The sequence below is a fragment of the Dendropsophus ebraccatus genome, chromosome 9, assembly GCF_027789765.1.
Source record: "Dendropsophus ebraccatus isolate aDenEbr1 chromosome 9, aDenEbr1.pat, whole genome shotgun sequence".
Classification (NCBI taxonomy): domain Eukaryota; kingdom Metazoa; phylum Chordata; class Amphibia; order Anura; family Hylidae; genus Dendropsophus; species Dendropsophus ebraccatus.
The window spans coordinates 53,422,082-53,447,355 of record NC_091462.1 but is presented as its reverse complement, the minus strand read 5'-3'; the positions used below and the strand labels follow the sequence as shown (position 1 = coordinate 53,447,355).

The following is a 25,274-nucleotide window of genomic DNA, read 5'->3' as shown; positions in this document are numbered from 1 at the left end:
TCATCTGAGGAGCGAGCGCGCCAGGCTTCGGGCGCCGGTATCTCCGTGACCCGACCATCTCCAGAAGCGGGACCCGGCGGGATCACGTGAGTATAGGGGGCTCTAACGGGGGGTCAGGAGCCTGTCACCCCGTCACCGGGGGTGACAGGTCCTCTTTAAAGTTTAAAAGTATTTTTTTAGGACAATAACTGCATCACCTGCCGAACGGACCACAGGACAGATCTTGGATTAAATGCAGCTATCCGAAGGTAGAAGTGGTTAGGGTGGTCAGATTGTGGGTACAGAGTCGCTTTACTTAAATTGATTTGCCCAGCCATCAACAAGAGCAGAGAGGACCACAGCCTAAATTTCTTCTTGAAGTGACGTAGTAGTGGTTCTATGTTCAGAGCCAGTACATATGGCTTTACTCATAATGAAGACCTCTAGATATTTCAAGTGGTCCACCATTCTCAACTTTTGTATGTTTAAGTATATTCCCTCACATGTCTATTGTATTATATTTGCTGTTACTTTTAGACTTATGCCATATTTTGTATACATTTTTTGTTTGTTTTTTCAGATTAGCCCTGTGTGCACCACTTTCACGGCTTCAGCAAGAAATGGCCACCTTTACTAACCGAGCAGTCTCAGACACATTACTGACCATCAACCAAATGGAAAAGGCGCGGACTGAATACAGAGGAGCCCTGCTGTGGATGAAGGATGTCTCCCAAGAGTTAGACCCTGACACCTACAAACAGATGGAGAAATTTAGAAAGGTCAGAAAAGTATAAAAGTGTTGCTTCCGAAATACAATGCATATAATGCATGTGAGGGAGTTGTTTTATGCCCATTCATTCTGGAAAAAAATCAATCTGATTATTGTTTTTCAGTCAATAACATATTGACATAACACATATATTTATTATTTTTTGTGGATCCACAAATTACAATTTAAATCTGCAACAGCAATCCCAAATTTAGGTCACTAAAATTTGCTGTTAATTTTGCAAGTCCTCAGTGAGTGAATGGGGCCTTTTACTTGCAGTTAGTAATGTTCTGATTGCAGCTGAACGATTGGTCATTGTTAATCTAAATAACTGTTCAATTTCTGGGTCCTGTTGCTTTTGCAACTTTTTGTAGCACTCTAAGGGTACAAACCCACACACCGTATACGCAGCAAATACGCAACAAATACGCAACAAATATGCAGCAAATACGCAGCAGTTTGATGGTGAAGATTTAATGCTGAGTTCAGTTATTTAGATCTAATCTGCTGCGTTTTTGTTGCGTATTTGTTGCGTTTTTGCTGCGTATTCGCTGCGTATCGCAGCAGTAAATACGCTGTGTATACGGTGTGTGGGTTTATACCCTAAGATTGATTTCAAACAGGTTGTCTGGGCAGGACTCTTCCAAGCTGTATTCCCGCGGACGGGTGAGTGAAAAAAATAACATTTACCTCCATTGCTCCTGTGCTGCCATTGGTACAATACCGCTTTAGTCCCAATTGTGTGGCTGCTTGCGAGTTTAGGGTTGGGACATACCGGGCCCACTCATCCAATCAATGGCTCAGGAGGGACACCGCTACAGCCGCTGAATGGCTGAACACACTTGCCACGCCATGTCCTTGAACCTGGCACAACAGGGACAGGAGTGGCAATGTGTTATTATTTTAGCTTAGTACTTGATATACAGCTTAGGGGAGTCCTACCCCAACAACCCCTTTAACTATTAAGTGATAGCTGTTGTCTGCAAAATAGCATGCAGTCCAGTGTGTTGCTTTTGCTGCAGCTGTAGCTTGATAGTTAAAATCAATCTTGTAATGCTACAAAAAGTCACAGGGTAGCGCAGGCCTCAAAGGGGCATTCCACTCAAATATAACTTTTTATATGTTGCTGCCCATAGTGAGGTAAATAATTTATTCCATACTTGTTACTATCTTTTTAGACTCCTTCCCCCAGTTCTCAGCTGCTGCTTTCTGCTGAAGACACAAAATACTATGTGCGAGCTTTTCTCCCCCCCCCCCCCCCCCCCCTCGCTTCAGAGATGGCTGATGTAAACAAGTCCCTTCACCATAGGCAGCAATATACAAAAACTTATGTTTGAGTGTAATAACCCTTAAAGGTGGCTATATACCTTCAAGAACTTTTGTCCGACAGTTATCACTCCTGTTCTATGCATGTTCTCTGGCAACAGCTTATCTGGGGCAGTGAAATTCCATCATTCCCAACCCCTACCTCCACTGACACCATCTACCGTCTGTCAGTGGAGTCTGGGTAACCCTGGGTTTGGTTGACATCAGTATGAAGTGAATGGGGACCTTTAGGTGCACCATTGACTGTGACCAGAGTGTGTATATGGTTGTTGGGTGTTTACAGATGTGACTGCCTATAGAGACACTGTCACTTCACAACTAAATAATACTATGCAGCTGTCACAGAAATCAAGTATATCAAAGCTTATTACAACATTTCAGAAACTTTGTAACACATGCCAGTATTCATCCTAAGAAGATCTGGCGTCAAAGTAATGATCATTTTTCCCAGGTGCAACTACAAGTAAGAAATACTAAGAGCCATTTCGACAAGACAAAAATGGATGTGTGCCAGAAAGTAGATCTCCTCGGAGCTAGCCGCTGCAACCTGCTATCACATTCACTTGCTTCCTATCAGGTATGAAAGGAACAACATTTTAAAGGAAATGTGCCATCAGGAAATTATGTTTTTATTTTAAACCTAATTTTTAAGAATTTTGGTATTTTCTTTTAATTTTCCATCTTACTATTTACAGTCATGGCCAAAAGTTTTGAGAATGATACAAATAATAATTTTTACAAAGTCTACTGCTACAGTTTTTAAAATGGCAATTTTCATATACTCCAGAATGTTATAAACAGTGATCAGCTTAACAGCAATTACTTGCAAAGTCAATATTTGCCTAGAAAATGAACTTTATCTCCCAAAACATATTTCAACATCATTGCAGCCCTGCCTTAAAAGAACCAGCTAACATCGTTTCAGTGATTGCTCTATTAACACAGGTGTGGGTGTTGATGAGGACAGGGCTGGAGATCAATCTGTCATGATTAAGTAAGAATGACACCACTGGACACTTTAAAAGGAGGCTGGTGCTTGGCATCATTGTTTCTCTTCTGTTAACCATGCTTATCTCTAAAGAAACACGTGCAGTCATCATTGCACTGCACAAAAATGTCCTAACAGGGAAGAGTATCGCAGCTAGAAAGATTGAACCTCAGTCAACAATCTATTGCATCATCTAGAACTTCAAGGAGAGAGGTTCCATTGTGGCCAAAAAGGCTCCATGGCACTTAAGAAAGAACACCTGCACGCACTGTGAGGGGGAGACTCTTGGAGCAAGGCCTGGTCTCAAGGAGGGCAGCAAAGAAGCCACTTCTCTCCAGAAAAAAACATCAGGGAAAGACTGATATTCTGCAACAGGTACAGGGAGTGGACTGCTGAGGACTGGGGTAAAGTCATTTTCTCTGATGAATCCCCTTTCCAATTTGGGACATCTGGAAAACAGCGTATTCGGAGAAGACGAGGTCAGCATCCTGAAACCATTCATGTGTGGGGTTGCTTCTCAGCCAAGGGAATCGGCTCTTTCACAGTCTTGCCTAAAAACACAGCCATGAATAAAGAATGGTACCAGAATATCCTTCAAGAGCAACTTCTCCCAACCGTCCAAGAGCAGTTTGGCGATCAACAATGCCTTTTCCAGCATGATGGAGCACCTTCCATAAAGCAAAGTTGATAACTAAATGGCTCAGGGAACAAAACATAGAGATTTTGGGTTCATGGCCTGGAAACTCCCCAGATCTTAATTCCATTGAGAACTTGTGGTCAATCATCAAGAGACGAGTGGACAAACAAAAACCAACAAATTCTGACAAAATGCAAGCATTGATTGTGCAAGAATGGACTGCTGTCAGTCAGGATTTGGTCCAGAAGTTGATTGAGAGCGGCCAGGGAGAATTGCAGAGGTCCTGAAGAAGAGGGGTCAACACTGCAAATATTATTGCTGCATTAACTCATTCTAACTGTCAATATAAGCTTTTGTTACTCATAATATGATTGCAATTATATTACTGTATGTGATAAAAACATCTGACAAACACACATAAAAACCAAAGGGCAGCAGATCATGTGAAAATATAATATTTGTGTCATTCTCAAAACATTTGGCCATGGCTGTATATTATAACATAATCCTGAAATATTGCAATTTTCATTCTCATCACTAGGCCTCTTCAAAGGTCACAGAATATGCTCAGTACAGGTCAAGGGTAGGAAGTTACTTTACTCCTGTGTCACCAAGCCTTTGGCCATGTTTCCAGATCTGGCTCTAATCTTGGTGATACATCCATTAACCCCTTAGCGACCCATGACGTATCTGATACGTCATGGTGCCGCTTGGGGTGTTCAGAGCGGGGTCCCGCCGGGACCGCGCTCTGAACGGCGCTGATCCCGGCTGACACGTGCAGCCGGGCAGTGCCTCTATTAGCCGACGCGGGTCCCGTTGCCGCTCCGGCTAATTAAGCCTCTAAGTGCAGCTGTCAAACCTGACAGCTGCACTTAGAGGCTTCAGACCTCACGTCCCTGGTGTCTAGTGGGACGGATCTCCCCCCCGCGATGCGATCGCGGGGGGGGGAGATCCGTTCTTCTGCCCGTGCCGGGCCTCAGCGTCGGAATGACGCTGATCCCGGCTCGGCAATAGATTGCTATGGCCTGCAGCAGGCCATAGTAATCTATGACCGATCTAATTGATCTTTGCTGTGTATATACACAGCATTGATCTCTATGAGAGATCAGTGCTGTCTATATACAAGCCCCCCAGGGGGGCTTCTAGTTACAGTAAAAAAAAAAGTAAAAAAGTGTTTTCATTAATAAAAAATCCCCTCCCCTAATAAAAGTCCAAATCACCCCCCTTTTCCCATTTTATAAATATAAATTAATAAATAAATAAATAAATAAACATATTTAGTATCACCGCACACGTAATCGCCCGAACTATTAATTAATCACATTCCTGATCTCGCACGGTAAACGGCGTCAGCGCAAAAAAATTCCAAAGTGCAAAATTGCGCATTTTTGGTCGCATCAAATCCAGAAAAAATGTAATAAAAAACGATCAAAAAGTCGTATATGCGCAATCAAGGTACCGATAGAAAGAACACATCATGGCGCAAAAACTGACACCTCACACAGCCCCATAGACCAAAGGATAAAAGCGCTATAAGCCTGGGAATGGAGCGATTTTAAGGAACGTATATTTGTTAACAATGGTTTGAATTTTTTACAGGCCATCAGATACAATATAAGTTATACATGTTATATATCATAGTAATCGTAACGACTTGAGGAACATGCATAACAAGTCAGTTTTACCATAGGACGGACGGCGTAAATGCAAAACTCCCCGAAATCAAAACAAATTCGTTTTTTTTTTCAATTTGACAGCGCAAATGATTTTTTTCCGGTTTCGCAGCATATGTTATGGAAAAATAATGCCTGTCATTACAAAGTACAATTGGTTTCGCAAAAAATAAGCGCTCATATACGTCTCTAGGTGAAAAAATGCAAGCGCTATGGACTTTTAAACTTAAAATGGAATAAGCAAAAGCGCAAAAACGAAAATAGGCTTTGACCTTAAGGGGTTAAAGAAGTGCAATGAAAAGAAGGGACATAGGCAGTATTCTGTGAAGCTAATTCATACCCACCTAGGTTGAATTGATGGTGGGACCAGGGGAAAATGAAACCCTGATATCTGTGCCATTTTTTTTTAAATCGTTTACTCCATCAGAAATACACGGATGAACTAGACTGTGCATATAACACATACATACTTAATTGGAGGGTTACCAAATAGTAGCTTTACCGATATGACACTGACCTAATTCTAGAATCAATTATGACTTTGTTACCAGCAATTCTATCATGTAAAATACAGCCTAGTGCTCTCTAATTTGTATTTATATAATAATTAAAAAATCTGCGTGTTCATCATTTGGAAAACACGTATAAAAAAAAGAAGTGATTCTGCCATTCATTTTATGTGACCACAGTTCATTATTAGAGATGAGCGAACCGTGTTCGGGTTCGAGTCAATCCGAACCCGAACGTTCGGCATTTGATTAGCTGGGGCTGCTGAATTTGGATAAAGCTCTAAGGTTGTCTGGAAAACATGGATACAGCCAATGACTATATCCATGTTTTTTACATAGCCTTAGGGCCTTATCCAAGTTCAGCAGCCAATCGCTAATCAAATGCCGAAAGTTCGGGTTCGGATCGACTTAAACATACTCGAGGTTTGCTCATCTCTATTCATTATTTAAATGTTTTCTGTTTTTACAGACAACACTTTTGCACTTTTGGAAGAAGACAGCGCATCTAATGGCTGAAATACAGGAGGAATTTCAAGAAATGCTTCCATATACCCCATCCTACCTGAAGGTTTATTGTATTGTTTTCTCTTTAGCTGAATCTTAAATTTGCGTCATTATTTTCTATATTTAGTGTCTATTGTAAAAACTTTGTCAGCAGTTTAGCTTGCTCTGGGTCCTATTAGTTATAGCTGGGCGAAGCACTCTGCTGCAAACTTCACTCTCCAAATGACCACTTGATCCAGCTTGTTACAGAAAATAGGCTCTATTTTAAAGCTCTTTTACATGGGCCGATTATCGTTAATGAGCTTTCCTAGGAATGGTAATTTACCCGATAATTGGGCCATGTAAAAGGGCCAGCGATCAGCTGACAAGCAAACAAAATAATTGTTTTGGACTGCACATCTCTCTAAACAGGTGATGTGCGGCCTATAACAATACATTTAAATGGTTGCACAAACGACACAGATTGTTCATGTGGCCCTGACACTCAATTAATTATGCGTAGTAAAGGCACTTCAAATGAACAGCGATCTCACTGCATCATTTCATTGCAGTACTGCATAATTTCTGTGAGGACTCTGCTGTACCGCAACAGTACTACAATAAAACTCAGCCTAAGGGCCCTTAGTCTGTAGAGTCCGACACCTGTAATCAGATTGGGTAACCAGCCGGGTACTTCACCCAGCTACAACTAATGATTGCAGTGGGTGTTAGGTCTGAAACCCAGTGCGATCTGTCTTTTCAAATGAAAAGAAAACCTAAAGCTAGAACTGAATGTATTGAGAACATCTCACGGAAATATGGTTTCCATGTACTTTAGAATTAATATGTGTAATCTGCCACAGTGCTACCTGCTGCCACCTCTGTTCATGTCAGAAACTTTCCAGAGCAGTTTGCTCTGGGTATTTGCTACAGCAATGGACAGTTGTCAGCAGGTAGAATTCTAATGGGTTAGAAAGAACTACACATCTTCCTCTAGGGCATACAACAGTTGAAAAGTGCTGAAAGGCTTGAGCTTTTTCAAGGCAACCTAATATTCTGCTCACATAGCAGGACAACCTGTCAAAACTCGGCCAGGTACATGATCCTCTTTGAAAGCAAGTGGTCAACAGAACAGCTGGAAGCACCATAGACTGCATTGAAACACACTTCCATGAAAGTGGAATGATAGCTACTATTTAATTGAAGTTCTTCACAAATCTACAACTTAAAGGAGACCTGTCACCCCCCCGTGCCGGAGTGACAGGCTCCCGACCCCGTTACAGCCCCCTATACTCAACTGGTCCCGCTTCTTGATCCGGTCGGGTCACGGAGATATGAGCGACTGAAGCCCGGCGCGCGCGCACGCGCTCACAGGAGAGTCCGACGCTCATAGAGAATGAATGGGGAGTCCGATGCTCCGTCATTCTCTATGGGCATCGGACTCTCCTGTGAGCGCGCGCGCCGGGCTTCAGTCGCTCATATCTCCGTGACCCGACCGGATCAGGAAGCGGGATCAGGTGAGTATAGGGGGCTCTAACGGGGGGTCGGGAGCCTGTCACCCCGGCACGGGGGGTGACAGGTCCTCTTTAATGGCACCAGTTGATATAAAGAATGTTTTTAATCTCCAAAATACCCCTATAATAAGCAACAAGTTTTTTTTTTTTATATATAATTATGTACATAGCGCCACCTCTGTCAAGTCTGGAGATTGGTCAGTTGAAAAAACATGGCTGCTTACTTTTACAAAAGGAGCCACACCTGTCTACATATAGCTAGCTTCATCAATCTGTATGTGAAAAAAATAAACATTTTTGTTTCAAATGAAAACCAATCACAGCTCGGATTTCTCAAAACGGATTGTGATTGATTGACATCTGTCATCTGACAAAACTGTGTCTAAACATTTGTCTTAGGGTGCGTTTACACAGAAAGATTTATCTGACAGATTTTGGAAGCCAAAGCCAGGAATGGATTTGAAAAGAGGATAAATCCCAGTCTTTCCCTGGGACTGTTTATAGTCTGTTACTGGTTTTGGCTTCAAAGATCTGTCAGATAAATCTGTCTGTGTAAACGCACCATTAGAGAGATTGATAGATTTGGGCTATGCTGGGTTTACACAAAACGATAATTGGCCCAATCGTACGGTTAACGATGTCGGAGTAACGATTTTTTTTCATAACGATCAGCGTTTAGACTGTACGATATATCGTATGGAAAAATCTTTTTGCGATCGCCCGCCCGCAGCCCGGCCCCCGCTCATCCGCAGCCTGGCCCCACGGTCAACCGCAGCCCCCTGCGCCGCCCCGATCGCCACCAGTGGCGGGGGGAAGGGGGGTTGGGAGCGAGCGGAGCGAGCGGGGGTGGCGATCGGAGCGGCGGCGGGGGTGACGATCGGGGCGGGGGGGGGGGTGGCAATCGACCCGGCGCAGGGGGCTGCGGTTGAGTGGAGGGCAGGCTGCGAGCGGCATGCGGCCGGACTTTCGCGCGACGACTGTTTACACGGAACGATCAGCAAATTTTTTGCAAACAACGATCGATGATTTAAGAACAACATAAAAGATCAAAATGAACGATTTCTCGCTCGTCGTTCGATCGTTTGCTGCATTTACACGTACGATTATCGTTTGAATTCGATAGTTATCATGCAAATTCGAACTATAATCGTTCCGTGTAAACCCAGCGCTAGTGTGTGGTATTTGCGAGGAAACCCAGTGGAGCAGTGTGGTGCTGTTTCTGTAAGAAAGCTGGCTAGTTCTGACATGTTTAATGCACTATGATTCTTTTTTATAAATACCTTATGACATGTTTTTGTATGCACTTTTTGAGATGTTCTTTGACTGTCCCTAAACTCTTCTTTAAAAAATTTTTTATAAAAAGAAAGCTGCCTTTTTTTATCAACAGCTTTAATTTGTAAATATTCTTTTACAGGCTCCCAAACAAACCATTGAACAGGATAATGTGGAAAAGACAGACAGCAGTGGGGATGATCAGTTGGTGGATAATCACATGTGAGTACAAATTACCAGTATTTGTAACACTTACCTGGAGAGCTGTTAAATATATAGAGTAGTGTTGAGTGACCTTGCTGGACTGACTCCCGAAATGTTCGCCACTTAACTCCCGGTGGCTGGAGAAGTTGAATGCCGCCCTGTTTTCCAGGACTCCCTAGGGCAGCATACAACTTCTCTAGCTGCTGGCAGTCAAGTGCCAAGCGTTCGGGTTCAGATAACGTTGCCAAACCGAAACAATTCGACAAGTTTACTCAACACTAATACAAAGGCCTCATCATATTTACTTGGTAGTATTTGGCTGCATTGATCACATGGCAGGATGTAAACTAAAGGCTTTCTTACATGGCCAGAGATGTGGTGTAAATGAGTGCTCGCATGGCCTTTTACATGGTTCGATGATTGCATAGCCAGGGCTAGCTTGTGATGTTCATGCAAACCTTCTCTTTAATCAGGTGTTTACTGTATGTTTTCTATTACATGGAGAGATGTGTGGGCACCGGTAGATTATTTTTTTATAGGTTTAAAGCGAACTATTAGTTATGAATGTTCGCTCGTTGGCTGCTTGCTGGCTCTTTTACACAGGACGATGACTGCCTCGTTTGGCAGATAATCGCTGCGTTTAATAGGACCTTAAGGGTGCGTTCACACCTACCGCATCCGCAGCTTATTTTCTCCTCTCGCCCTATGACGGCACCCCTGGAGAGGACCGCCTCCTCCCATTGGACAGGAAACAGGACCACTGGGCCTTTAAAAGAAGCATCTCGCCCCATTCACGCCAGTTTCTGTTTCCTGTCCATGGGAGCAGGACATGCAGGAGAGTATTTCCTCCTGCTCGCTGGTTTTTCTCTTTTTAAAGAAGTTTTTAAGACTGGGGCACCCGGCGTACCTATGTTGCCGTCATCCCGGCTGTTTAAGTCTCCGCTGTAGGAGCCGCGGCCAAGTCTGTCCTCCGCCCCAGCACCTCCTGGAGAGGGTCCCCGTGTGACCCCGGCGCCTCCAGTCCCGAGCTGCGCTGTCTCCTCTGGGTGTTGGGTCCTGCGTGCGTGGCGCGCTTACGTCACGACGCAGGACGCTGGCGCCCTGGGATGACGTCACGCGCTTGGGCCTGTGAGTGGGATATCCTGCGGCCTTGCCGGCAGCATCCGGGCTTCGGCCTGTCGGGGGTGGGAGTTCCACACACACGGGAGGGTGTGCCACATCAGCGCCGCGGCAGGGGGCGGAGCCAGCCGGTCTTCTGTCAGCAGGTGCCAGAGATAAAAGCTGGATTCTGTCTCTGAGGCAGTGTACATCCAGGAAAGCTTGCTGCTAGTACAGGTGTACTCAGCCACTGTTTGGTGGTTTTTTTCTCTTTTCAACTCCTTAAAATTCCAATAAGAAGAATATCATGGAGTCACAAGGCGCTGAACCATCGGATAATCCTCAACCTGAGACCATTGCGGTATGGTGTGGGTAAGAGGGGTTCCCCCCAATGGAGACTTGTTTCTTAATAGAGTCTAAAGTAGGTTTTTTTTTTTCTCTCTCTCTCTCTCTGTATATTAATCTAGGAGGTTGCTAGGAAAGCCAGAGCTAAACCTAGGGATTGCCCTATATGTAAGAAGAGACTAAGTAGTTCCTACACAAAGACCTTATGTGGTGGCTGTATGAATAGAGTGTTGGATGACCAGGGGCCCGCATTCTTGAGAAGTATGAAAGGGTTAATTAAGAGGCAAATTCGGGTAGGTGTATTAATTCTTATTTTTTCCTTAAAAAAAAAAAAAAAGGGGAGAGAGAGGAGGATATTTTATGGTGGATTTTTTGTGTATTACAGGCCTCTCTTCCTTCCACATCCACTTCTACTCTTCCTTCAGTAGATCCCGTGGTGGAGATTCCTCCTAGGGAGATCCCAGGTCCTAGTGGGGAAGCTCCGAGTATTCCCTATGAGGAGGTGGAGGATGAGGAGGAGGAAGAGGCTGAAGGGGATGAACAGCTATCTGGCCTGGAGGAACCAGGAGAGCTTTTACAGACCATAGAAACCCAAGGGGAGGATACGGCAAAAAAGCTCATGCCAGTTGAGCTGGTTGACAACATTGTAAAGGCTGTCAGGCAGACCATGGCCATAGAGGACAATCCACAGCCTAAGTCCATTCAGGACATCATGTTCGAGGGTCTGGCCCCCAGACAGCGCCCGGTCTTTCCTATACATCAGAGTTTAAAGACATTGATTGCAAACGAATGGGCTCGCCCGGACAGAAAATTCTTTGTTCCTCGGGCTGTAAGTTCCACAAATTGTGGGTTTTTTTTTTACAAAGAATGCCTTATATTGTTCCTCGTACTTATTTAGATTTTTTCCTTCCTTAGCATAAGAGAAAATATCCGTTTAACGCTGAAGAGGTATTAACGTGGGAGGCAGCGCCAAAAATTGATCCTCCGGTGGCAAAATTGACAAGGAAGGATGCTTTGCCCTTTGAGGATTCCGCTTCCATGAAAGACCCTATGGATAAAAGAGCAGAGGTCTATTTAAGGAAAAATTGGGAAGCAACAACTGCCACATTTAAACCTCTCATAGCTACTACCTCGGTAGCTAGGGCCACAGAAATCTGGGTGACACAACTAAAAGAACAGATTAGATCTGGGGCCACTAGAGAGGAATTACTGAACAAATTTCCCATCATAGAGGGTTCAATTTCCTTCATGGCGGAGGCCTCTGCGGACGCTTTAAGATTATCGGCTAGGTCGGCAGCCCTTTCCAATTCTGCGAGGAGGACCCTATGGCTTAGGGACTGGAAGGGAGATGTTACATCCAGAGCTAAGCTCTGTGCGGTCCCTTGTGAGGGCAATCTCTTATTTGGCTCGGCCTTAGAGAAGGTGCTAGAGAAGGCCTCAGATAAGAAGAAAAGCTTCCCACTAGTCTCTACACAAACATCCAGGCCTTCTAGAGGTAGAGGCAGAAGAGGCAGAGGTGGCGCCCAAGTAGGAAGAAAGGAGTGGAGGCCCCCTAAGAAAGGTAGAGGTCTCATGTTTTCAGGAGGGGATACCTCTAAGAAACTATCACAATGACGCCAGATTCCTGTGGGAGGGCGATTACAATTTTTCTGTTCAGAATGGTTTGCTATTTCGAACAGTTCCTTTGTGTGTGACATAATAAAGTCTGGACTTAAGATTTCTTTTGTGTCCTCCCCAGGAGAAAGATTTATTATTACTAATGTTACCCCTAATCCTGAGAGACATACGGCCATGGTGACTGAGGTCAGGTCCCTCATAGAGAAACGGGTTTTAGTTCCGGTACCGGAAGACCAGAAAGGTAGGGGGTTTTATTCGTCCCTCTTTTTGGTTAAGAAACCCAATGGCTCCTTTCGGACCATTATCAATCTCAAACCCCTTAACCAGGTTCTCTCCTATGAAAAATTTAGAATGGAGTCCATCTCCACGGCTATTCTAAACTTGTCCCATAATTGCTATATGGCCACAATTGATCTTAGGGACGCGTATTACCACATCCCCGTTCATCCAGATCACCAGAAATTCCTGAGAGTAGCAGTGAATATAGAGGGATCGGTGTTTCACTATCAGTACACGGCCATGCCGTTTGGTATTTCCCAAGCGCCCAGGATTTTCACCAAAGTTATGGCTGAGGTTATGGCCCATGTCAGAGAAAGAGACATTATTATTATCCCATATCTTGACGATTTTCTTATGGTCGGTGAGTCCATGGCCTCAGTGACAGCAAACATCTCCATAGTGGAAGAGGTGTTCTCCAGGCTGGGATGGGAAGTAAATGATGAAAAATCTAATAAGACCCCATCACAGTATTGTAAATTTCTTGGAATCTGCCTAGATTCGGTTGCTCAGAGATCCTTTCTGCCTGAATATAAGATACTGTTGGTCATCCAAAAGGTCCAGGAACTAATAGACCACCCGGAAGTTGCTATTAGGAGAGCAATGTCAGTGTTGGGACTTTTTACCTCCTGCATCCCGGCAGTTCAATGGGCCCAGTATCATTCAAGGACCTTACAATTACAGATATTAGAGGTATGGAATAGAGATACTGACAATCTAGACGATGTGTTTGTTTTATCTCCACAGACTCTCAGGTCGCTCTCTTGGTGGACAGAACGACGCAACTTGAACAAGGGTATGCCTTGGAACGTACAGGAGTTACTAACGATAACTACAGACGCAAGCCCGTACGGTTGGGGGGCTCACTCAGACTCACTGGTTCTTCAGGGGGTATGGAACCCGGAGCACTCCAGACAGTCACAAAATGTGAGAGAACTAAGGGCAGTGTTTCTGGCACTATCACAAGCACTTCCAGTCATCAGGGGAAGAAATGTAAGAATCCTCACGGACAATGCAACAGCAGTAGCCTACCTAAACCACCAGGGGGGCACCAGGTCAGTGGAACTAATGAAGATTTCCCACTTTATATTCAAGCTGGCAGAACTTCATCTTCTCTCCCTGTCAGCTCTGCATCTCAAGGGGGTAGACAATTGCAGAGCAGACTTCCTAAGCCGACATCAACTGCACCAGGGGGAGTGGGAATTAAATCACGAGGTATTCCAGCAGATTTGCCTTCTATGGGGCTATCCGCAGATAGACCTGTTCGCCTCCCGTCAGAACAAGAAGACCAAAGCATTCTATTCCCTATGCCAGTCGGACAAACCACTAGCACTGGACGCTCTGGCACAGTCATGGCAGAAGGGTCTACTCTACGCCTTCCCGCCTATTCGACTCCTACCACGAGTCATCAGGAAGATCAGGCAGGACAAGGCACATATAATATTAATTGCTCCATTTTGGCCCAGGAGGGTATGGTTCACTTGGCTCCGCAAGATGTCTCTGGCGGATCCCTGGGTTCTACCCGAACGAATGGATCTCCTGAACCAGGGCCCAGTATACCATCCAGAAATAAAGAGCCTCCATCTGACAGCCTGGCTTTTGAAAGGCAGTTACTGAGAGACCGGGGACTCTCGAACGAAGTAATATCTACTATGCTGGCTAGCAGGAAAAAGGTCACTTCAGACATTTACTTCAGAACCTGGAGGACCTTTCTCCGATTTGTTGGTCATCCCATTAATGTCCTGGAACCACCCAACATCCCTCTGGTTCTAGATTTCCTACAAGAAGGTCTCAAAAAACACCTCAGGCCAAGTACTATTAAGGTACAGATTTCTGCCCTCAGTGTACTATATGACTTTAAATTAGCAGAGCATCCTTGGGTCAAGCGCTTCGTTAACGCAGCAAGGCTCCAACCGTCAGTAAGAAACAAGCTGCCGCCATGGGATTTAAATCTGGTGCTCTCAGGATTAACGACATCCCCTTTCGAGCCAATTGCAGAGATACAGATCAAATTTCTTTCCTGGAAGGTGGCATTCCTTCTAGCAATCACTTCCGCTAGAAGAGTTGGAGAGATCAGAGCTTTCTCCATCACTCAGCCTTACATGGTTATTAGAGATGATAGAATCACACTCTCCCCTGATCCAGCCTTTCTTCCTAAGGTAGTGTCAGAATTTCACAGATCTCAGGAAGTGATCCTTCCTTCCTTTTGTGTAGATGCATCTAATGATATGGAGGCTTCATTTCACTCGTTAGACGTTAGACGTGCTATAATACACTACCTTGAAGTTACCAGGGAATGGAGAATAGATAACAACATCCTGATAGCCTTCCAGGGGAAGAATAGAGGTAGGGCAGCCTCCTCACAGACTATATCTAGGTGGATTAGGCAGGCCATCAAGGAATGTTACAGAAGTAGTAATAAGGAACTCCCTACCTCTATAACAGCACACTCTACTAGAGCAGTCTCTACTTCATGGGCTGAGAGGGCCACAGTATCTATAGAAGAGATATGTAGAGCAGCTACCTGGAGTTCCCCGCATACATTCTTCAGACATTACAGGTTACAACTTTCTCCTTCGGAGGATCTTAGCTTTGGCCGTAGAGTACTACAGGCGGTAGTCCCTCCCTAGGCGGATATTCCTAGTCTACTCTCCAGGGGTGCCGTCATAGGGCGAGAGGAGAAAATATAAAATTACTAACCGGTAATTTCTTTTCTTTGAGCCTATGACGGCACCCCGCCTATACCCACCCATTAGAAATTATTACACTTAATTAAGGTTATGCACATAGAAAGATAGTTATATATTCTGAGATACTTTCACTTTCCTTGCACACATGTGTTACACTTGTTGCTGTGTGTCCTTTTCTACATGTATGTTTGTTAAGCCTTCGCTCCTAGGTTCTTGCTAACAGACTGGCGTGAATGGGGCGAGATGCTTCTTTTAAAGGCCCAGTGGTCCTGTTTCCTGTCCAATGGGAGGAGGCGGTCCTCTCCAGGGGTGCCGTCATAGGCTCAAAGAAAAGAAATTACCGGTTAGTAATTTTATATTTTTCTGCGGAAATCCGCAGGTCTGGAAGTGCAGATTTCAACCTGCGAGAAATCCGCGTATGCGTGCGTTTTGCGGTTTTTCTGCAGCAAGTTCATCGCTACTGAAATGTCCGTTTAAAATGTCTCTCATTCTAAACGGACATTTCAGTTGCGATAAACTTGCTGCAGAAAAACCGCAAAACGCACACATACGTGGATTTCTCGCAGGTTGAAATCTGCACTACCAGACCTGCGGATTTCTGCGGAAAAATAAGCTGCGGATGCGGTAGGTGTGAACGCACCCTAAGACTGTGAGGGAGGACATCGATTGACTCTGGAGTGGCAGTATTCTTTTGTATGTGTATTCTCCTCCAGAAGGAAGGCGATTGTCTATTCATCACCGAAGACCCTCTAAAGTAAATCTCCAGTGCCTTAAATGGGTACTTCTATCTCAGACCTTTATGGTATAGGTACAGGATAGGAGTGTCGGTCTTACCTCCAAGTACTTCACCTATTGATCCTGCAACCCCTATTTGTCCATTTAACGTGAACGTCAATGAACACAATCAGTTGAGATTTAAGGGTTTTATACAGGTCAAGAGCCTTGAATACAGCAGTAGTCAGTAGGATCTCACACCTTTCATGTATTTATGGAATATTCTGCTGAGTTGCAACAAAAGCCCATGAGAGGAAAACTCCTTTAATAGTCTTTGAAACATGACCAAGGTTTTTAGCCAAACTAAAGACATCCATGTTTAGACCAAACCAAGTACCTTACTGCAAATACTACACAAGGGGGTATTTCTACCAAATGTGGGATTGTGTGTCTTGCCTGCTGACAGTTCAGAGGCATTCAGATATAAAATGTTATATTGTACATCAGTGTGATTGGTCTCCTGTAATTTGCTGGCCATAGATCCATTTCATATAATCTATATTTACCTTTTACTTCCTTATTACCTTTAGACTGCTTACATTACAAGGAGAAAGACTAAACAACCCAGAAGCAATATCTGGTGGGTGTATTTTATTTACTGTCTTTTTGCTAATCTTAATCATGTAGGGCGATGGGCAATGGCATTTACATTGTGTTGTTTTATTGCTTGGCTTCTTAAAATACAGTACTATCCTCTAACAAATGTTCTTCTACAGATAATATGAATAGCAACCTATTTGACTTGGAGGATCCAGAAAAAAATACTAAGAAGGGTAAGTGTTCTTATCAGCTGGTAATAATACTGTATAAATTACATTTATTACATTGCAATAAAATAATGATACCAGCACACTTATGTGTAACATGGAAAAACTTTTGATGTGTCACACAGACATAAACATAAGAGTGCAACAGCATGCTAAGACATACTGTATACATAATATAGATATTTAGAATGTCAAAACTACTCTAGAAAAATTTGAAGAAACTGAGGTTCTTAGCACATTTGACAAAATAGTATGTACCTCATAACGTTAAGGTAACCCCAGAGAAATGGTCTTACACTGACACTGGCTTCTCTTGAGCGAATACTAAGGCTACACACTGGGCATGCAGGATCCTAATGAATTATGGTGCATGGAGTTCCATTGGAGAAGAGTTCAGTCGTGAGATAGTCAGCTTACAGACGGTATATCACGGATTTGTGAATGTGGCCTAAATCTAGCTGCTTTTTCCTGCTATATCTAGAGGTCGGACAGGGTCTGAACGTTTAGACCCAGAGTGCTCATAACTTTTGATATGTCATACAAAGACACTTTAACCCCCTTCTCGACATAAGACGTATCGGTACATCGCGGAAGTCAGTGACTTCCCGCAGTATGTTGTACTGGTACGCCATAATACCAGGGGCTCTATGAAGCGATCCAAGAACAGATTTTAGGAGGTGTAATACTTACCTCTGCAGTCGGATTGTCAGTCTGGTCATAGAGTCAGACATGATGGGTGAAGACTAGCTGCAGCCACTGCATACACAGGAAGAAAAGGAGAATTTGCTTTGTATCTTTGCCCTATTTATTCAGAAATAGCCCCAGGATCTTGTGGGACATTACACTGAAATATACTTACATGATAATGATAAAAAACTAAAAAGGTTGTCCAGGGTAAATTAACTTACCATACCCCCGGTTTCTTTGTTATGAATACAGCTGCAGGTACGGCACATGATCCACGTCTGTATTCATTACTATAGAGCCACCAGAAAAAGCAGAGTAAGCTGAAAAGTGCTTACTCGGCTCTTTCTGGCAGCCACATAGGAATAAGTAGAGTCGCGGCTGTACTCATAACAAAGAAGCCGGGGGTATGGAGGTCGGAAACCCCGTGATCTCTTACTTCTCTCCCCTAACCTGTAGATAAGTTGATTTTTCCTGGACAACCTCTTTAGTGTTAAAATTTTACTGCAGAAATTTGTTGTTACTAATTGTCCATTTTTGAAGGAGTCGGAGGTGTGGCTTACGGACTCCACAGGCCTGGATAAAACGCGGTTAGGGTTGATGGAGATCGAGCATGTCACTACCCAAATTTATCCAGATCATCACAAATACATTTTTAAGCCATTAATCTTTTTCATTGGTTAGAAAGACTTTGCATGTAAAGATGTCAGGCTGTGGGAAACTAGAGAAGAGGCTCCATTAGGAGTGCATTTATGTTCCCTCGGGATATACTGTGTATGTGCCTCCATACCAGCCACCCATAGACTGTATCTTTTCTACCAGATCATTTGTTATTTTTCACTTTTAAATTGCAAGAATTTCACTTACTCTGCTGAGAAGAACACATTCATCTCTTTGTACAGTAATCCCTGTGTTTTCACAGCAAACGCTTAAACCTATCCTCCAGCATGCCTGGGACTAATTCAAGCATTATTACCTCTATTAAGTGAAGCACCAGACCGATTGCAGACATGGGAATATGAAACCAGCCACTGTAACCACAGCCTGGACTGGCTTTATTGCCTTCTCATCAGTTTTTTTTTCATCATTTTTTTTTTATTACGGAAAAGTGCTTTCTCACATTAACGTTTATTTAACAAATAAGCATTGCCTGTCTGATAAGGAGATGCAGATTGCTACGTCAGGAATATTAAATACTAGTTGGATTGATCAGAATTTATTGAGGGAGTGAGAGTAAATTAATCAGAGGTTGCAAGCAGTAAGGGCCCGTTCACATTACAGTTATGTTTTTGAATGGGAGGGCTCGCGCGCAGAATCTCCTCGCCGAGTCCGTAGTGGGAACGGGCCACAAGGGGCTCCATTCCATATGTGACAGAGCTGTAATATGGTACAGAAGTTGTGGGAGGGAGCTGATGGATCCCAATATATCGAGTGATTGATTTGATGTAGACCGAGAAGGTTATAATCTAGTGCAGTAGCTGAAATAATATCCTACATACCTTACATTGTGTGTCTGTAGGGAGAACTTGCTAATAAACAAAGTCCTGAGATTACAGCAGCCTCTGCTCAGCTTCAAGTGAGCAGTTTTCTGCAGGATTAAAGTGTTAATGCCCTATTACACCAAGCAATTATTTGGACGATTATCGGCCGTAACTTGGTGTAACAGCTACTATTAAAAGGCAATGATCAGCCAACATGCACAGCCAACATGCACAATGTCGGCTGATCCTTGTCTTTCAACATGTTGAAAAAAAATAGAACGATAGCGATGGTCTGCGATTGCGATTGTGACAGGTCAACGCTCGCTTGCTCCTACAGATCGGCCTGTGTAATAGGGCCCTTACTGTCATTATAAAAACTTTTATAAGCACAACAACCCTGGACTCGAGGATAATAATAATGCTAACAAATGAAAAAACTTAGCTTAAATTTCTGCATACTGTAGGTCTAAAAGCTGCTTCGCTGCTTGGAAGTAGAGGTGGTATAGAGAAGATGGTAAATATGGAGGAAGTTATAAACAGGCAATTAAAGCAAGGACACCAGTCACTTTGTGCTACAGCTGTGTCTACCCTCTCTGGTAGCTCAATGTGCAGAATCATTTCTTAGCAAGAGACAAACTTTCAGACATTATCGCTGTTGCAGGAGTGGCTGCTAGACACAGACATGAATGACTGCTACTGTTTTGTGCGCATGTGCCACAGTCTGTAACAGCGTTGATATCTGAATGTTTGTCTCACCCTAAGGGCCCTATTCAACCAGACTATTATCGTTCACATAATCATTAACGATCTCAACCGACCGCTATTGCGAAAGACCTGAAAACGTTCACTCATTTCCATGGAACGATAATTGTTACTTATGATCGTATTTGCGATAGTTTTTTCTTCGCTATTTCTTCGCAATTGCGTTCATATCTACTGCGAACGACGTCTTATTCAATGCGAACGATTTGCGAACGTTTTGCGAACAAGCAACGATAAAAATAGGTCCAGGCATTAAATAAAAATTGGCAACATACTGGCAAGTGCCCTTTACGTATTTCTTTCTGGACTGAACTGTTTATTTGCTTATGCTACTACTTGAGCACTACTGTAATGATGTTTGACAAGTTACACTATAATTGGGCTGGTAAACTGTGTAATTTTTTTTTTCTGTAGTGGCCCAGCAGGAAATGGAACACTTTCCCCACAGATTATAGCTGATCAGTTGAGGTCCTAGAATTAGGAAACCTTGTGATGTATTTACCCAATGTGAACACCTTTAATCTTGAGCTATTAGTTTTCAAAAAGATGCATGTTCATGGTACCAACCTGTATTGGTCTACCTATGTGGTGTTTCTATAAAGGGACTGTGTTTTGTTGAGGCAACGTTTCTGTAGAGTACCTTAGTGATACTACATGCTGTGTGACATGTCACACTCCATGACAGAAAACTTGTTATAGGATACAAATAATTGCTTCAAAGAAAGGCAGAGTTGTTGCTTTTTTTTTACATCCAGTAACTTGTTTATTTTCAGACCCAAAGCACCTACTGTTGGACAATATAGAGGGGGAGGATTTTGATCAGGAGTTCTCCTTTCTGAGTTTGCAGCCTCCAATGTCTCCAGCGTTTTCTCAGGAAGAACAGGATATTTTTGAGTGTGGTGAATCAAGCTCATGGACAAAACAGTCAGAGAGCTTGTCCGGATATCTTCCTTCACACCTCCTCGATATGGGCCTTCAGTCTGCCGGGGGACTCAGCAGTAAGTGAAAGTACTAATAGAATAATGCTTTATATGTGTCCCAGGAGATCATTAGTTTCTATAATCCTGATAAACCTCAGATCAGATTTGTCTCTTGCTGTAAAGCAGCTGGATGCATCAGTAGCACTCTCCTCTATTGCCCAGTTTGCAGTATCCTAAACCACTCTGCACTAAGGATCTATCCTTCATCAGATGTTCAAAATGGGCAGGACTAAGAAGAAATGGGTTTCCTACTAGGTAGTCCTAGGAGCAAAAAAAAAAAAAATACTGTAGACAGACCAGCATGGTGGCTTAGTGGTTAGCAATAGTGCCTTGAAGCAACGGGGTCCTGGGTTCAAATGACAAGATATGCATAGACTTTGTATTTCATCCTGGTATGCCATACTGATTAATACCAGTTAATTGGGTATTTAGATTGTGGCCCCAAAGGGGGACAGGGGCAGATGTGCATGATTACAAGCAATGTGTAATATGTGAGTGATGAGGTCTATCGTCAATGGGGTTTCATGAGCTTGGACCCCTACTTGTTTTAAAAAGGAAGATGCTGCAACAGATAGAAAACTAAATATCCATATAAATTTATTTGTATTGTGATTAGAGGCGTTGGGGTCTCAAGGTGGTCTAGAAAGGCATGTCAGGTATATTGTAATACAGTGCGTTGTTTTTTTTTTTGTTTAGTAGCGTACTTCTATTTTAAATAACATATAGCAGGTAATATTTTCTTGTTTAATCTTAGACTGGACAATTCCAGGTTTGTCTTCAGATGGCAGCAAGTCTGACTGTTCTGTACAGAAAACTTCAGGCCCTACGGCCCAAAGTAAGTTCAAGTTTCTACTTCTAAAAAGAAAGTCCCTTCACAGTATGATTGAGCTTTAGTACTTCCTTGCATAGAAATGGATGAGGAAACATTCTAAAGCCAAGTGTGTCCAGATGAAAGAGGTTGATGTAAGAAACCTTTTTCTGTAATAGACGCAATTGGTGCTTCCACAAACCTTTGTAAAGAGGGGATACACTTGCCAATAAAGAATTAAAAATAACGTTCCCCAAAATGTAGCACTCCTTGTGTTACTGTATAGTGGGTATGTACAGCACCCTACTATTTGCCGCACAATTCTTCTGTGCTGTATCAGCTTTGTACTGCCCTCAGCAAATTGGTGAACACAGGAAGTTAAGCTGTTTTCTGTACACCATTAATCTAGTTTGTGTTTGTAATCTAGTTCAGTTTGTGGCGAACTCTTTAGGTAAGGGGGGGAAATAAAATGTTTAGTGAAGCATGTTAATTTTTGTGCAAATACCTTTTGCTGTCTGTGCCACTTATGCCAGGTAAGGGTAGTGGTAGCAGCACGATGGGCTAGGCAACACATTGAGGAGCATGCTCTCTGCTCGCACCATATTTAATCGCGATTTATGCCTGTGCATGTAAATAGTTTTTAATTGTTGCTCTGGGCTGGTGTAAATTACAGTAAGGGCATATGAGCAGCTCCAATGTGCTGGGATATATATGCATAGGCATGCCCATGGCAAATACAGCCATAAGTGAAATGTCACTTATGCAATAAGTGACAATAAATCGCAATAAAAGCTCTATAATTTACTCCTATTGAATACAATGAGGTGTGCATTAAATGTGTCTTTAGGCAATTATTTTGGCACACGATCCATGCCAAATTAAACATTAAAAAACACAATGTGAACCCAGCTTTTCTGCTCTGCTGTCTCCATTTACTGGTTTAGAATTTCTAGACAGAGGAAGCTGCAGGAAACCAACAATTGTTTGCCCATTTCCCATAGTTACAGTTAATTTTGATTGTGTTTTTCTACAGACCCTAAAGCAGGAAATTCAGACATGTCAGCATGGTTAAACATGTTTGCAGATCTTGACCCGCTTGCAAGCCTTGGTGCCACCAGCCACTCAGACGATAAGCTTTTCAGTGCGTGACAGAAGACGGGATGAAGTGTGACGTGAAAGGATCGCTGTTGTGGAGCCTTGTAATCCAACATAAGAGAATAGTTTTGAACTCTGCAGGAGATTAACACATTCTTCAAGTGCTTTCAGTGAAGTTCCCATCCCTCTCTGGTTATCAGTATTGTAGTTTGATTACATCTTACAAGAAGGGAGGTTTTATTTTACAGGGGAACTTCCTCAAGTATTGCTATAGATTTGCAAATTAATTTCACAGACCTAGCCATTTCCAATACTTTACATTTGTAAAATTGACATCCATTATTGATCACTTATTTAACATTTGGTATCAGAATGTTTATATGACCACAGTATAGTTAAATGATTAATTCTTTGTTAACTCCAAAAAATGAGAAACAAAGTCTGGAACTCACTGTACTAGATGATCTCTTTTGTCATCATTGCTTGTACTGTACTGTACCGATCATGACATATACATGTATATGGCTGAAAATCCTTGCTAAAACAGCTTCCTGCACTCAGTCCTAACATATATTTTATCAGTTTGCACAGGCCAATTATTGGGCAAAAAAAACACATGGGGGGAGATTTATCAAACATGATGTCAAGTGAAACTGGCTTAGTTGCCCCTAGCAACCAATCAGATTCCACCTCTCGTTTTCCAAAGAGTCTGTGAGGAATGAAAAGTGGAATCTGATTGGTTGCTAGGGGCAACTGCGCTAGTTTCAATTTACACCATGTTTGATAAATCTTCCCCATACTTTTATGAGGTCCTACGTCATAACAGGGCCGTCTTTTCCAAGTAGTCGCCGCTGGTAAACTGTAATCATGCCTCTCTGGGTGTGATTCACAATGCTGACAGCGCTGATATGGGCCAGCCACTTTGGGTCCTATTACATCAAGTGATTTTTAACGATTAATGACTAATGAGAAACGATCGCAAACGAGATTGTTTATCGTTAACCTGAAATCGTTCACCATATTACACAGAACGATGGTCATTAGTTACGATCGTTACTATGATCGTTTATTCCTTCTGATTTCAGCGAACCAATGAACAATGTGCAATTACACTTAGCGATTAGTGAAAAAATGCAGAACTTGAGCGAACAAATGTGGAATTACAGCGAACGATTAATGTTAATTTTAGATTCAGATCTAAATCAATGACATACAAACAATTTTTCGATGGTTGCCTGCAATTACACAGAACGATTATCATTTAAATTCGAACGATCTAACAATTTTTCGCACGTTAAGCGGCCCTTTCTGATGCAGGTAGTAACTGCACTATGAATCACTCCCAAAAAGGCACGATTACAGCCCACCAGCCGTGACTCTACTTAGAAAACAAAGACCACCTCGGTGGCTAGATGAAGAAAATTGGCATACAATGTGGGGACATAATAAAAGTACACTGCTCAAAAAAATAAAAGGGACACTAAAAGACCATATTCTACATCTCAATAAAGCAGATCTTTATTGATTACATTACATTGCTCCAGGTGCTTGGATAAGATGGAAGAAGTCCTGGGAGAAGTTTCCCAGGACTGCATTCAGCTTTTTCTGGCACCTGGAGCAGAGTTCAAAGGAAGCTGACTGACAAGCCGATGGCCGGTGTAAAAAAGTGCTTTACTTTGTTAATACTGTAGATGTGCTCTTCTGTAAGCACAACACTGACTTCTGGATGTCGGACTCTCATACCGCCTTCATGGAGTCTGTTTCTGACAGTTTGAGCAGACACATGGATATGCTGGAGGTCATTTTGCAGGGATCTCTCACTGCTTCTCCTTGTACAAAAGGAGAAGGTAGCGGTCCTAATGCCGGGTTGTTGCCCTGCTACAGCCTCCTCCACCTCTCCTGGTATCTTCACCATGCTCTGAATACTGTGTTGACAGACACAACTAACCTTCCTTGCCACAACTTGCATTGATGTGCCACCCTGGATGAGCTGTGCTACCTGAGCAACTTCTGTGGGTTGTAGACACTGCCTCATGCTACCTCTAGGGGTTAGAGCAATGACCAAATACAAAAGTGGAAGAGTCTCAGTGGAGCCTCAGCTGAGAGAGACAAAACGGCCAAAAAGGATGAAAATAGGGAAATGGTCAGTGGTTACCACCTGCAGAATCACTCCTTTATAGGGGGTTGTCTTAAACTGCCTATTTCTACCTGTTTCTGTTTCACTTGCACAATAGCAGAAGACATTTGGGGAGATTTATCAAACATGGTGTAAAGTAAAACTGGCTCAGTTGCCCCTAGCAACCAATCACATTCCACCTTTCATTCCTCACTTTTTTGTAAATAAAAGGTGGAATCTGATTGGTTGCTAGGGGCAACTGAGCCAGTGTCACTTTACACCATATTTGATAAATCTCCCCCATTGATTCACATTCAGTGTTGCTTCATAACTGGACAGGTTGCTTTCACAGTACTGTACAGTACAAATTCAGGTTTGTGCAAACCCGTTTAGGGGGGGGGGGGGGGGCACTTTTCCGCTGGGACCG

The 25,274-nt window shown here is 43.1% G+C and overlaps 1 protein-coding gene across 2 annotated transcripts in view; it reads left to right on the top strand.

The window, feature by feature from the left end:
- The window catches only part of ICA1L (islet cell autoantigen 1 like), a 42,682-nt gene extending 19,495 nt beyond the window's left edge, over positions 1 to 23,187 (top strand). For both annotated transcript variants that reach the window (XM_069983308.1, XM_069983307.1), the window contains exons 6-14: positions 560 to 758; positions 2,526 to 2,651; positions 6,351 to 6,449; positions 9,293 to 9,372; positions 16,685 to 16,734; positions 16,871 to 16,927; positions 20,622 to 20,846; positions 21,583 to 21,663; positions 22,670 to 23,187. In XM_069983308.1, the coding sequence (XP_069839409.1) occupies positions 560 to 758; positions 2,526 to 2,651; positions 6,351 to 6,449; positions 9,293 to 9,372; positions 16,685 to 16,734; positions 16,871 to 16,927; positions 20,622 to 20,846; positions 21,583 to 21,663; positions 22,670 to 22,785 (1,033 nt within the window). In that variant the 3' untranslated portion in view covers positions 22,786 to 23,187. The remainder of the gene's footprint in view (positions 1 to 559; positions 759 to 2,525; positions 2,652 to 6,350; positions 6,450 to 9,292; positions 9,373 to 16,684; positions 16,735 to 16,870; positions 16,928 to 20,621; positions 20,847 to 21,582; positions 21,664 to 22,669) is intronic.
- Positions 23,188 to 25,274: the final 2,087 nt, after the last annotated feature.